Source organism: Pteronotus mesoamericanus, unplaced genomic scaffold (assembly GCF_021234165.1).
Source record: "Pteronotus mesoamericanus isolate MK-2021 breed Mesoamerican mustached bat unplaced genomic scaffold, CSHL_Meso_final scaffold_174, whole genome shotgun sequence".
Lineage (NCBI taxonomy): Eukaryota > Metazoa > Chordata > Mammalia > Chiroptera > Mormoopidae > Pteronotus > Pteronotus mesoamericanus.
The window spans coordinates 9,123,374-9,136,311 of NW_026555309.1; the positions used below are offsets into that span (position 1 = coordinate 9,123,374).

Here is a 12,938-nt window from a genome sequence, read left to right on the forward strand (position 1 = left end):
GGTTGTTTTTGTTCCCATCCAGTTATGTAAGCGTGGGGACTTGTTTCTCTGCCTTCAGGGTTTGTACAAAACACATTAAAGCTAAACAATAGGCGGGAGACGCAGGGGCAACCCTGGAGCTGTATCTTGGAGTATGTCCTCCTAGGTTTGGGAATCTCCCACTTGCTCCATCTCAAGTGCTGACTCTGTGTGTGTGCGTGTGTGTGTGTGTTTAGTTAGCTGGCACGCAACACACTTCCCCAGGGTTGTGTTTCCTTTTTCCTGAGATTTGGCGAAGGGTAAAGGGTCGGAGTCACATGGATACAAAGCATTTGATTAATGTCCAAGTCACCGCTGTGGCTGCCAGAGCCGCCTCCCCTCCAGCCGGGGCCGTGTGAGGCCGGAGCGGCGGGGCCAGGAGCGCAGGTCCCTGGCCTGAGCCCCATCTCCCGGGAGTTTCCTCCGCAGTGTCCCGCGCTTCCCGCGCCGGAGTTCCAGCGAGCGCCCCCGCTGGTCCCCGAGCCCCAGCCCCAGCCTCTACTGAGCATGTAAAGTCGCCCGTTCCTCCTCGGACTTTGCGGAGGCATCAACTTTCCTTTCCCGCTGCGCGGATCGCGACAGCGCGCAGCACGGTCGCCAGCCCGGTGTCCCACCGACCACCATGAGCGACGAGAGCCGTGCGGACGGCCGCGCCGGCGAGAGCTCCAAGGACCTGGAGAAGCAGCTTCGCCTGCGCGTGTGCGTGCTCAGCGAGCTCCAGAAGACCGAGCGGGACTATGTGGGAACGCTGGAGTTCCTGGTGTCGGTGGGTGTCCCGGGGTGACGCTGCGGGGTGGCGGGGCGCGGGCGGCATTGTCTGCGCGGGGATAGGGACGGGTCCCGGCATCGCAGGCACCTGGATCCGTGTTCGGACACCGTGTTCGCGGGTGCGTTGACCCCCGCGGGGGAATTTTAATGCCTGGGGAGGCACGGAGTTGCCAGGGCCTCGGAGAGCTGTTAGTTTGAAAAGTTAGCTGGAAAGGGAGAAGGCGCCTGTTCAGGGAATCCCGGCGGTCCCCATCTTTACTAACTCTTTAGCCCCCAGCACCTCCCCACCCCCTCCCCCGACCTCGTCTGGCCTGCTCGTTTGCACTGTGCATCTCCCTCCACCCCCCTTTTTCTTTCTCCCCTGGGGATTTTGTGTTAGGACTTTGGCTTGCTGATTAAAATCATTTAAATACATTTAGTAAAAAAAAAAAATAAATAAAAAAATTTCTTGATTCTTCTAGAGCCTGAGTTCATTATTCAGATTCCATGGCAGTGAAGTCCCTTTAGTTAGAATAATCTTTGAAGCAGGATTCTGATGGAGGGTAGGCACAGAAAGAGCAGTAGGGTTATGATCTCTAGCAGCTGTTTGATATTAAAGCCACATGTAGTGGTTACCCCATCCTAGTCCTACAGTCTCCTCCCCCACCTCTGGTTTAAATCAGTCCCCGCTCTGGTCCTGGGTCCCCTGTAACCACTGAGCTCAGGAGAGGCTCATAATAAAACTCTTGTCAAACAACTTCAAGATTTCCTAGAACTGGCAGGAACTTTGTTTCAAAGTTTCAGCTTGGCTCATTGGAAGTTGCCTTTGTAAACGGTTCATTCATTGTAGGACCAGGAGGGGCAAAATTGAGTGAAAGAAACTTCTGAGATACCACTCAGAAGTGGAGTGTTTTCTTCTCAACTGCTGCAAAGACAAAGAGTTTGAGGATTGGCTGCTCTCCCCCCAGGTGCCCAGGAGAGCACCATTCAGTCTCAGGAACTGCAGCCCTTGCAGTCTCTCCCGAATCTTCTAACCTTCCTCTTCCACCACCCTGTTGGGTAACCCCTGGTCCAAAGGAAAATGTCCCATAGGCCAAACTACCTGCTCGGTTTTCTGAAAGATGTAAACTTTCTGCTTATGATTATAATAGAGGAAATTAAATTCTTAGCTATGGCAAAAAAGAAAGAGCAGTGTCTCAAGGGATTTAAGATGCACAGATTGGCTTCTGGTTAATTTCTCAAGTTAGAATTAATCTACTTGAGCCCCGGGGGACCACATTCTTTAGAAATATATGGATATTTGAGAATATACTGGTAATTGGTAATAAATAGAATTGTACACTTCCATGCAACGATGTCAAAGAAAGCGTGTTTTTACAGGAGATTTGACTTTTAATAACCTCAAATATGACTTTCATGAAACTTTGGTGGTAACAAAGTCCTTTCACTTATAAAAATCTGAGTCACTTTTTAAATTTCGTTAGTCATTTCTAAAGTTTATGAAAAAGATACTGTGCAGAGTCCTAATTTAAAAAAATAGCTAACCTAACCTACCTTAAAAACCAAGTTGATCTTTATTTAAAATATCATTTTTTCCCCTCTAATGTTAACACCTGGTTATTAAAGCTGCAAATTCATTGCTATATAGAGCTAGGTAAGAGATTATGGGAGGCATAAATTAAATTGTATTTTCCTGTTTACAAGTGGATCATCTTATAATTTCATTCTTCTCATCTGATTCAGAAATTATGGACTTTTCCTTTTCTTTTGTCCACTGTTTGTGTGCATATGTGGGCGTGCGTGTGCGTGCACACACACACAAACATACCTGCTGTCTTGAAAGTCATCCTTAACAAAGGTTTACCTTACTTCTGTATAGTTTTATAACTATTCAGACCCTAAAATCTACTTATATACACTATTAAATTTTCTTTTTTGAGTGTTATTTATAGCAACATTTAATTTCCATGTATTGTATTTGTTCGCCTTCAGGTGATGTAGTCAATCGAGTTTTAATTTTAGCCTAAGCTAATATGTACCAAGAGCTTTAAAAATATTTAAACCCTGTGGCCTGGTAATTCATCTTCTAGAAGTCCATCCTAATGGAATAATTAGCAATGTAGACAAACAATAAAAGTTATTTTAAAAAATTAGCAGTAGTATTAAATAAGTACTGTGGTAAATTTGTTGCAAAAATTTGAGACTGCATTCTTAAGTCAAATTTAAATATTTATTGTAGTCACTTAGATTTCTGACATTGCCTCAAGCCGTAAACATGAATGAAAGGTAACACTTATCTTTATGACAAAGAAATAGAAAACAGTTTTACCAAGAACATATTTTTACTTGTGGGCCTATAAATAAGTCAACACAAAGGTATTATTGCTCTTGATTAAATGATCGTATGGCCTGAGGGGATAACTTTTCTTACTAAGATCTTGTACTTTTGATTCCTTTCTCTTCCCTTTTCCAACCTTCACCACTGAAGGAGAGAGCACTTTTTCCCACCCTCTTCCCCAGACAGTTCACGAACATGGCCTTTTTCTCTATATACAGACTCAGTCTATATGCACTCTCTCCCTAGTTGCCACCCAGAAACCCCCCTGTTGATTGAACAAGGGACTGTCCTTTAAGTTTGCCGCTGTCATTTACAGTGGCTCTCTCCTCCCGAGGGAGCCATGCTTTCTCAGGACTCCTTTTTGCTCCTCCCAAAGCCCTTAGTTACCTGCAGGATTCCTCCTGGGCTTTCAAGGCTCAGTTCAAGTCCTGCAGAAACCTTTCCTGAACCCTCTCTCCCTGCTGCATCCCCCGAAGGTGAGAGTGCTCACTGCTGTGTACCTGCTCTTCCCTGCAGTTACTTCTTCCTTAGCACCAAACAAAACTTATGCAGTTATTTGTTTACCTTTGTCTCATTCTACTAGAATGTGAGCTTCTTGAGGGCTACATTTTAGTCATCTGTGTTTCCCCAGAATTTTGTGAGGTGCTTGAGACATTGTAGGTACTCAGTACATGCTGTTTGAATGAATGAATGAATGAATGAATGAATGAATGAATAAGCAAATTGACCCATCTTCTCAATTCTCACCCATTTTTAAGGACAATTTCTTAATCATCCTTACATTTCTGGTTTGTTTTTCTTCCATTTGGTCTGTATAGAGAGTGGAAATTACTGAAGCTCATACATATATTTTTATAACAAAATATTTTAAATTAAATATTGTGTCTGCATTTAAAAGAGAAACATGATTTAAATCAGGCATTGGGATATAGAGACTTTGTAACACACTATTATTTCAAGTCATTATGTTCTAAATTTTCATTGGAGACAATGGATAAATTATATTATCTAGATTCATTATTTTTTGGCCAAAAATAAAATGGTGGAGAGTGACTGAATTTGCTTGAATATGTCATAGGTTCTTGTTTTGCTTGGGAAATGAAATTTTGTGCTTCAGAAATACCCGAGAACATTTTTTCTAAATAAATGCTATCATGGATATAGCATTTAGTGTCCAAAATCTGGACAAAAGTAGGCTGCAGTCAGCTTCCTGTCTGCCCTCTAGTCTCAGGGTCTGCTAAGGTCACGAGGGTGTCACAGACCCATTGGAGTGGACGGAAAAAGGGCAGATCAGGGCCACCCTCATGGGGCCCACTTCATAGCAGTCGTGTAGGGCTTAAGACTCAGAAGGACCTTGAGCTGGGTGTCATGCTCTGCCATCGTGGTCTTGAAATTTCTTGCTGATTCTGTCTTTGAGCTTGTCTTTTGCAAGTGAAGTCCAGTGGGGCAGTGGATTGTGAGCAGAGTGGATACGCAAAAGAAAGAACAAACTTCATATTTCAGCACTTTGAAGAGCACTTTTTTCCTCTGCTTTTTGAACAGAAGGCCTCCCGTTTGTGTTGTGCCTTGGGCCTGGAAAATTGCGTAGACATGTTTCACTGTATGTAGCAAGCGGCATTGAGGCAGGATGACCATAGGCCTTTTTGTCTAAGCGGGGGCACTTTTGAGAGTGAGAGTGCTGTTAATAATGACAATGGGAAACAGATTGTTCCTGGCAAATCAGAACACTGTAGGCACTTTAAGACAAAGTGTGTGTCTTACCATAAACTAAAGATACTGAAATTTGTTGTCTGACCAAGCTTTGACGTCAGAAAGTTCAAACTAATTTTGGACACATGCCCAGACTTTTCAAGCCCCATTTTCCTCATCTGTAAAATGGGGAAACAGTAAATGTCTCCAGGTTGCTATGAGGCTGAGATGATGTATGCATTTGGCTGAGCCCAGAATCTGGCCCACAGGAGGGCTCTATAAATAGTCACTGTCATTTCCTCTGATGCTGCAGTTGTCATACAGAGCCACACATGCTGGTCATCCTTAGTGGATGTTTTTTTGTCTCTGTTATATTCCCCTCTACCTTTCTGCTGTGTCTCTGCACCTCTTCCTTGCTTCCTCCCCTGTGTTGCCTCCTGCTGGGGCGCTCCTCCCCATGCTGTTCGGCGCGTGCGCCGTGGACTTGAAGTCAGTGAGAACACTTTACATCTATGTAACAACTCTAGTTAGTATGGTGCTTCACAATTTACCCTAAACAACCGCATATTTATTGTCTTATTTAGTCTAATATATGTGCCTCTTAGCTCTTCCAAATGGTGCGTCCTAGAGCTCCAGGCTTCTGTGTTTTGGCTTCGGGGGCCCTCACAAAGGGTCCTGGGGAGCTGAATTCTGTAGATTCAGGGTCTCCACCCTGGCTTCTAGCATAGCCCCACCTTCTTTGGATTTGTGTTTTTGCTAAACCTGAGAAAAACCACTTAACTAGATGGTAAACTCCAAGAGAATAAGGATGGTGCATTCACTTCCTATGTATGCTTTTCTTGGCCTAAATGCAGTGCTTTATAAATAACAGGTGCTCAAGAAAACAAACAGGGAAATACAGCAAAAGCAAACAAAACAGTTTGAATGAATCTGAAAACAACTTCTTTCAGTCATGATCTAACTTTTCCAGGCAAAGATTAATTGATTCAACACATTACGTTAAGGCTTATGTTATTGGCTGTGTATTGTGCCTCCCCACCCCGATTCATGTTGAAGCCCCAACTCTTAGTATATCGAGATGCTTCTTCAATCTGGGATCAAGGGAAAATATGGGGGAAGAGGTGATAATAAAGCTGGTTCTTGAAGGCTGAGGAAGAATGTGCCAGACTTGGGAGAGAATTACCTATCCCCCAAAAGTAGCATGTTCAGTGTGACCTTGGTATGGCATGCTGGCAGTGCTGGCATGACCTGGCATGCAGTAAGTATTGAAATACCCTTCATTAAGGGAGATCAAAAGTTCCGCAAGCTTTTTGGTTGTTGACAGCACATGAGGTAAGTTTATTCTGGTTTGAGTAGGATTTCATTCTTTAAAATTATGACTTCAGCAAAAGGCAAGGGGATATCAATTGTAAGGGCATGCTTGCTCTTTTTTTTTTTTTTTTTAAACATAATAAAAAGTTTAAGAATTTAAATTGCCACGGTTGACACTGGAAAGGGGTATTGTGTGGGAAGAAGTTGCTAGGCCAAGAGTACCTAAATCTGGATCTCAGGGTGTCACCTTCAGATTCCTTCCTCACGCCCTGTTTCCGCCACCTCACTGGCCCTCAGCCTGTGCTGCCTCTTCAACAATCTACCCAAGCACACAGAGAAGACCTGTCCTTGCTCCTCTTAATCTGGGTCAGGTTATGCCTTCAAAAAATATTATTATTTACTAAAAGAAGAGATAGGCCAATAATCCTAGAAACAACATGAAACAAACATAACCTCGCTTGTATAATGCAGATTTCTTCTCTTACCAAAGTGATTTTGCTCACAGGGTCTGCAGACTCTGTCCTGTTTTTATCTTTAGCCCTCGAGTAGCTTCTATTTGGTTCCCCTGGGCTGGGCACTACTCCTGGGACTGATTAAACTGGGTTCTCTGTTTTGTAGTCATTAGCCTGAAGTATATACATGAGGATGGCATCAGGAAGCTGCCTAAATATACCATGAACTAACTAGGATGCCTTTTTAATTCTGATTTTTGAAGTATTAATCATATGGTCAGAGCCTATTCCCTACACAGAGGCATGTGTCTTTAGTCTATGGTTTCATTTGCTTAAGTATATCTTATTATGATTGACGATGTTAATGGAAAAATAGTACCTACTGAGATTAGCTTTGTTTCTTAGCAAGATAATTATGTCCACAGTTCTGAGGAACAAAGGCTGGAATCTGGTTACCCATTAGGAATTTCTGCCATTGTGATGGTCCAGGTAACAAAAGCGAAATGGCTGGTTTAAGGTAGAAGCAATCAAGAAGATACCAAATCAAACCACAAAAAAGCAAACACCCAACAAGTAGAAGGCGTTTCTTGGGTAGGAACTTTAGTATTCATGGTCACTCAGAAGTGAAGGTAAGAAGAATGGAGAACAGAGGGTGGCGTGCAGGTGTCTAGTTTGAACATAAGATGGGTAGTGTCGTTAACGAGAAATGGAATGCGGGGGACAGGACCGCACTGGGAGGAGGAGAAAAGTGAATTTGGTTTTGGATGCTATGAGCTGCGAAGTCTGCTGATTTTTGAAAGTAGATAAAACTTAGGAAAGAATTTGGGCAACAGTCGGAGATCTAGACATTAACTAGCCATCTCTGTTTAAGCTATTGAGTGGGTCAGATGTCACAAGGGGAACAATTTGAGGAGGAAAACATACAAACCAAGGGTAGTACGTTGGAGAGCTGATGTTGGAAGGTTAGAGGAAGAGGAGAGTGCTCTGGTGGCTTGGACTGGGCTATCAAAGGTTGAAACAGGCAACCAGGATATAATGATCTCTTCACAGACAAGGAAGGACTTCTTCCCGGAAGAAAGTTTTCTTTGAAGTGTCAATTTTAGAGAAGTAGGTAGTGTAAAAATGGAAGACTTGGCAATAAGAGCATCTTTGGGGTTTGGCTTCAGTAGTGGGTGTGAGCAGAAGCCTGACCAAGAATGAGGGGAGAGGCGTGAGTGAAAGCTGAGGGGGTGGAGAAGGTGGAGAGACTATTCAAGGAGCTGGGTGGTAAATGCAAGGGAAGAAATAGGCTAGTATTGTAAGGGGACAGTTTTGTCCAGGATGTTTGAGGAAGATGTGTTTAGCCAAGGAGAAGGAAATGATAAAAAGGGAACTAAGGAGTATGGTGGAAGTCAGGTGCCTTTTCTGGCAAACCATGGCAAGATTCACTGAGCCATTGTGCCATGGAACATACCCACAGCAAAATGGCATTGCAGAACTGAGACTGAGCAAGCTGTCTCTTGTATATTTTAAAAGTTCTGCTTGCTGCTTCTCTGGTCTAGAGCTTGTGGAACTGTGGGGATGGCCCGTGCACCTCCTTGTGAACACTCACCAACGCTCTGCCTTCTGCACTGGGACAGTGGGGAAGCGCATGGTAGAGAGCATGGGTTCAGGGAATCGGATGATTTGGGTTAAAGTCCTGGCATGACATATACAAACTGTGTGAGTTGGGGCAAATTCCATAGCCTCTTTATGCCTAGCTTCATATTTGGAAGACAGATGTGATATCTCACAGGGCTGGCCTGAAGTTCTAGTCAGCTCCTATAGGTAAAGTCCTGGTAGGTAGTAAGCGGTTTCTTTCTTTTGCCCTTCTCGACCTCTGAGTTTACCCCTCTCTCCTCCGTCCTGTCTCACAGACTGAGTCTGGAGGTTACTCAGGCTGCCTAGCCTCCTCCTGACCCCTTTCTTTTCCAATCCTAGAAGCATGCAAGAGAGTTTAACAGATAAATAAAGGTCCTGAGGAGGCCAGAGGGGCCTTCAGGAATGCAGGGAGGGTGGTTTTGGAGCTACAGGAGGGATGCTTTTCTCTGGGAGGAGGAAAGGGTGTAAGGCCAAGGGTCACATTAGGGGAGAGGGAAGTTGGAGGTTTCTACCTGGTGGCCTTTATTTCTCTGTGGAGCTGACCTCTTGTTTTCCTCATTTTCTGCTTCGTGTTTTATTGTTTGTTTTGGTTAAGAGTAAAGTGCCCTAAAAACAGTAATAAAGATTGTGGAACATACACTTTCAGGAATAGTAAAGGGAATTGAACATAGACATCTGAGGTTTGTTGGATATCTATCTTTGTATAATTATTTCTTTTCAATGTGACTTTCTTAAATGCAGCATAAATTTAAAAGTCAAAACAGAGAAGTAAGCTTTCCTGATATATTACATTTATTATGACTAGGTTCAAACCTTGGAAATAATGATGTAATCATTTTTAAACCATGATACAAATTTTGCAGAATTTTTATATTACATTTAATGCATAGAGCAAACATTGTACATACTTTTTAAAAAGAAACATTGATTTATCTGAAAATGGTTTGATGTGATTATATTTTTCTCAGTGCTGGTCTTTTAACAGCATTCTGTTGAGTGTTCTTTTACTCTTTTTCTGGTATTATATTTTAATTCTTAATAAACTTATGTTTATTTTGAGTACAATCAGTTTGACCTAAAATTAGATCTTTTTGTTTGCATTAAGTCTTTGAAAATCTTATGTATAATATTTACTTTTCATAGTAGATGGATTTTTAAAATTCTTATCAAAATCACCTTACTTGTATTAAAATCAAGATTTTTGATTTATGACATTATATAAATAGTCAAAAATACAGGAAAGACATCCTTAGTAAATTTTTCTTTGTTTAAAGTATGGTTGGGTCACTTTTCCAATAGTATTAAACATAATTAGTCAAATCCTGATATCTAATAAAAATTTTTTTTCTATTTTTTCCCATCTTTATGAACTATTTCATTTGATCCAGGAATTCAATGATTTTAATTTTAAGAAAATTGATACATTAAGTTAAGATAATGATTTTTAAACACATCTAGTCAGTGTAGATGATTTCAGACTTTGGTTCATTGAATGAATTTGTTGTATTCTAGCTTTGCTATATAGCTAAGTATAATGTACAAAAAAGGATCTGTTTTGTGGGAGAATATCTAAGCTAAGGACATTGTATTCTGTCATTAATGCAAAATGAATATTTTCCATTAAAAGACAGGCCCTTCATTTGAAAAGGTTAAATGGTATAATACTTAAGAAATGACTCCAGCTGCTTAAATTTAGAATAGTGATAGAAAAATATTCTCTAGGTTTGTAGCAAAAATATTGCAATACAGAATATGAATGGGTAAACATGTTTATTCACCTGAAAGCTTTGTTTTCTGAGACAGTCAAATAAGGGTTGATAGCTATATTTGGCTTTGCTTTGCCATTGTTGTTACTTTAATTATCTCTTTAAATTGTCTTCTGGCCAGAAGGAGAAACTTTATAGATGGTGACACATTTTTAGTGATTGTGCAAGTAATACTGATGTTTTCCTTTGATGCTTTGAAATGCCTCCACTTGGCTTTGCTCCCTTGGATTCTAGTTTCTTCTTATTTGCCCCAAAGAAAGAAATCTTAGGATTCCAGAAATGACATCTCCTTTTCCAAAGTTTTATTTCTGTGAATATCACTAGGGGAGGAGCTGTGGAAAGGCATTATTTCACCTAAATGTTAGTCCCATACCCACATATTCCAAGATTATTTTAATAATTCATTGTTTTCCCAGAGGTAAAACTATGAGAGGAAAGAGGACTTTCATTTTTTTGTATACTGTACATCTCGGTTGTGTTTGACTTTGTATAACTTTAATGTATTTGACTATTTTATATAGAAATAGTCTAGTATTTACACATTTTACATTTGATGACATATTCTAGACATAATTTTATAGACACAATTGAACATTCTAGACACAATTTTATCTCAAGTTTTTTGTACCTCTTAATAATGAGACCCTTGGCAGAGACTTCTAATTGCCCCCAATATCCAATATTCTTTTCCGTCTGCAGTTATAAAAGTTTAGCTCATTACATGATTATCCAGCTTAAGATCATGTTTCCTGGACTCCCTTGCAGTTAGGTTTGGGCATATTTATAGGTTCTAGACAGTGGGATGAGCAGAAGTAATTAAGGTGCGTTCTTATAACAAAGGAGCATACACCTTCTCCCTTCTCCCTGGCTGGTGTGCGGTTGTGATGGCAGGTGATGGGCCAGCCATTTGGGACCATGAAACAGAAGTCATATGTTGAGGATGACAGAACAACAAAACGGAGTTTATTTCCTAATTAAAGCAGTCTAACTTGTAACCTGTCAGAAATGGGCCTGTAAGATAAGTCAGTATTTATTTAACTCTGTCCTAAAGTCACCTTCATGAGATTTCATGTTTTGCTTCCAAATTCTCATTGACTTATGCAAATTATTAATGATGTGACAAACTTTAATATATTTTTTCTACTTTTGCCTTGTCTAACTGAATAGTCTTAATATTTTAAATTTATTTTTATTTTTTCTTTAATGAATCTTCTCTAGTTTACCAGTGATTTCCCTGGATTAAGCTAAAACCACACTCTCTTGTTTTTGCTATTGATATACTTTAGTTTTTTTTCTTTAGAGAAACTGCAATATTTTTTATCTGTACTTATATATTCTTTCTTTTGAAGACCAGAATTCTTGTGTTTATTATGTATATTTATAAGCATATTTATTTACCTGCTTTCACTGAAACCAAGTATCAGTAGTTTAAATGACACAGGAGGATTGTTTCAGAATATGAAAGCAGTGCGTAATCAAGGTAATCAACATTGCTTTTCTTTTTTTTTTGTATTCTTTCTTAGAGCTCTGGTTATTCCATTTTTTTGATCTGATTGCCAAACAGTGTTCCAGGAGAGTAACCAGGAGCTTACGCAGGTCAGCTCCATCAGGTCCTTCAGAGACTCTAGTTCCTTCTATCAATTGCACTACCGCCGCCTACCCCCCACCCCGCCCCGGTCTCCTGACCCTCGTACCAAGTAAATCTCAGTCTGTAGGAGAGATAGCCAGGCATCAGTACCTGATGTAGTTTCTCTAGGTGGTCCCATTGTGCAAAGAAGATTGGGAAACCAATACAGTAGAGTGTTCTCATGCATATGGGTGAAACTGGCGCACCAGGACCCTTTTCCCATTCCAGTCCAAGGGGGACGGAGGTTGTGAGACAAAGTCGACACATTACTTCATGCTCATCCTTTTGGTCAGAACTTTGTAACTTGACTGAACAAGGTGCAAATGAGATTGGGAAGTGTGTTGTGCAGTTGGTCAGCCATGTGTACAGCTTAGGGAGTTCTATAGTAAAATAAAGAAGTAGGAATTAATACTGTGGGGCAAAGTATGATCTAGTCTCTGCCATATTGTGGGTCCTGGTGATATTTTAGGCTTGCGTCCTCTGAAAATCATTTATGTTAACTCTTGAATTTCTTTACTGTAAGAATCTATTGTACTTAAGGTATAATTAGGACTATTTTTCCCTTAAAATTATATATTCTTTCTCACATAGAAATCCATCTAATATTTATCTTTTCACATGTTTGTAAGAGCACCCTAAAGTTCCCCCTCCCGTTGGCTTTCACTACAGGAAGAATTTGGAAGGAAGAGGGCTAGAGATTTTGTGTAATTTTTTGATTTTCCAGAAGTCTTAAAAAAAAAAATACCAGGATAATATGGAAATCATCAATTGTTATGTGTTTCTATGTGTCAGGTGCTGCATATTCATGTATAACTCTCAACTCACAACTACCTTCCAGTCATACATTATTGTAACTCACATCTGAGAGGATGCTGGTCAGTTCCTAAGTGGGAGGGTGGGGATTCTGAGTAGATTGTGCAGCTGTTCCACGATTCAGCCAGTGATTTTTCTGGCCTGGGTATGTCTAGGTTGTGGAGGCAGTGTGATTAATCAGGACTAGGAAAACCAAGGCAGATGTTGGAATCCAGACACAGAACTTGACTCTGGAAGTACACAGAAGCTAGAAGTCAGGAAGGAACAGTAGTTCAATTCAGGCAAACCTTCAAGAGCAAGAGAGCAGCAGATGCTAATGGTCAACCAAGACAGGTCAGAGCCAGGCAAGAACACAGGAGCCAAAGGTTATCCAGAAGTCAGGAGTTTCCCTCTTAGAAATGATGACACAAAGTGAACCTTTTAAAAACAGACAGCTCTACTTCTCCGGTTGGTTATCTGTTAATGTACACTATATTTGAGACGACTTTTAGCTTAATTTAATTCTTCTAGGATCATTTTGGATCTCTTTGTACTTACTTAGTACTTCATTGCAGCTT

The 12,938-nt window shown here is 40.8% G+C and overlaps 1 protein-coding gene across 1 annotated transcript in view; it reads left to right on the plus strand.

Moving 5' to 3' along the window:
* Positions 1 to 347: 347 nt before the first annotated feature.
* The window catches only part of PREX2 (phosphatidylinositol-3,4,5-trisphosphate dependent Rac exchange factor 2), a 228,740-nt gene continuing 216,149 nt past the window's right edge, over positions 348 to 12,938 (plus strand). Inside the window, exon 1 of the mRNA XM_054590233.1 lies at positions 348 to 784. Coding sequence (XP_054446208.1) covers positions 641 to 784 — 144 coding nt within the window. The 5' untranslated portion in view covers positions 348 to 640. The remainder of the gene's footprint in view (positions 785 to 12,938) is intronic.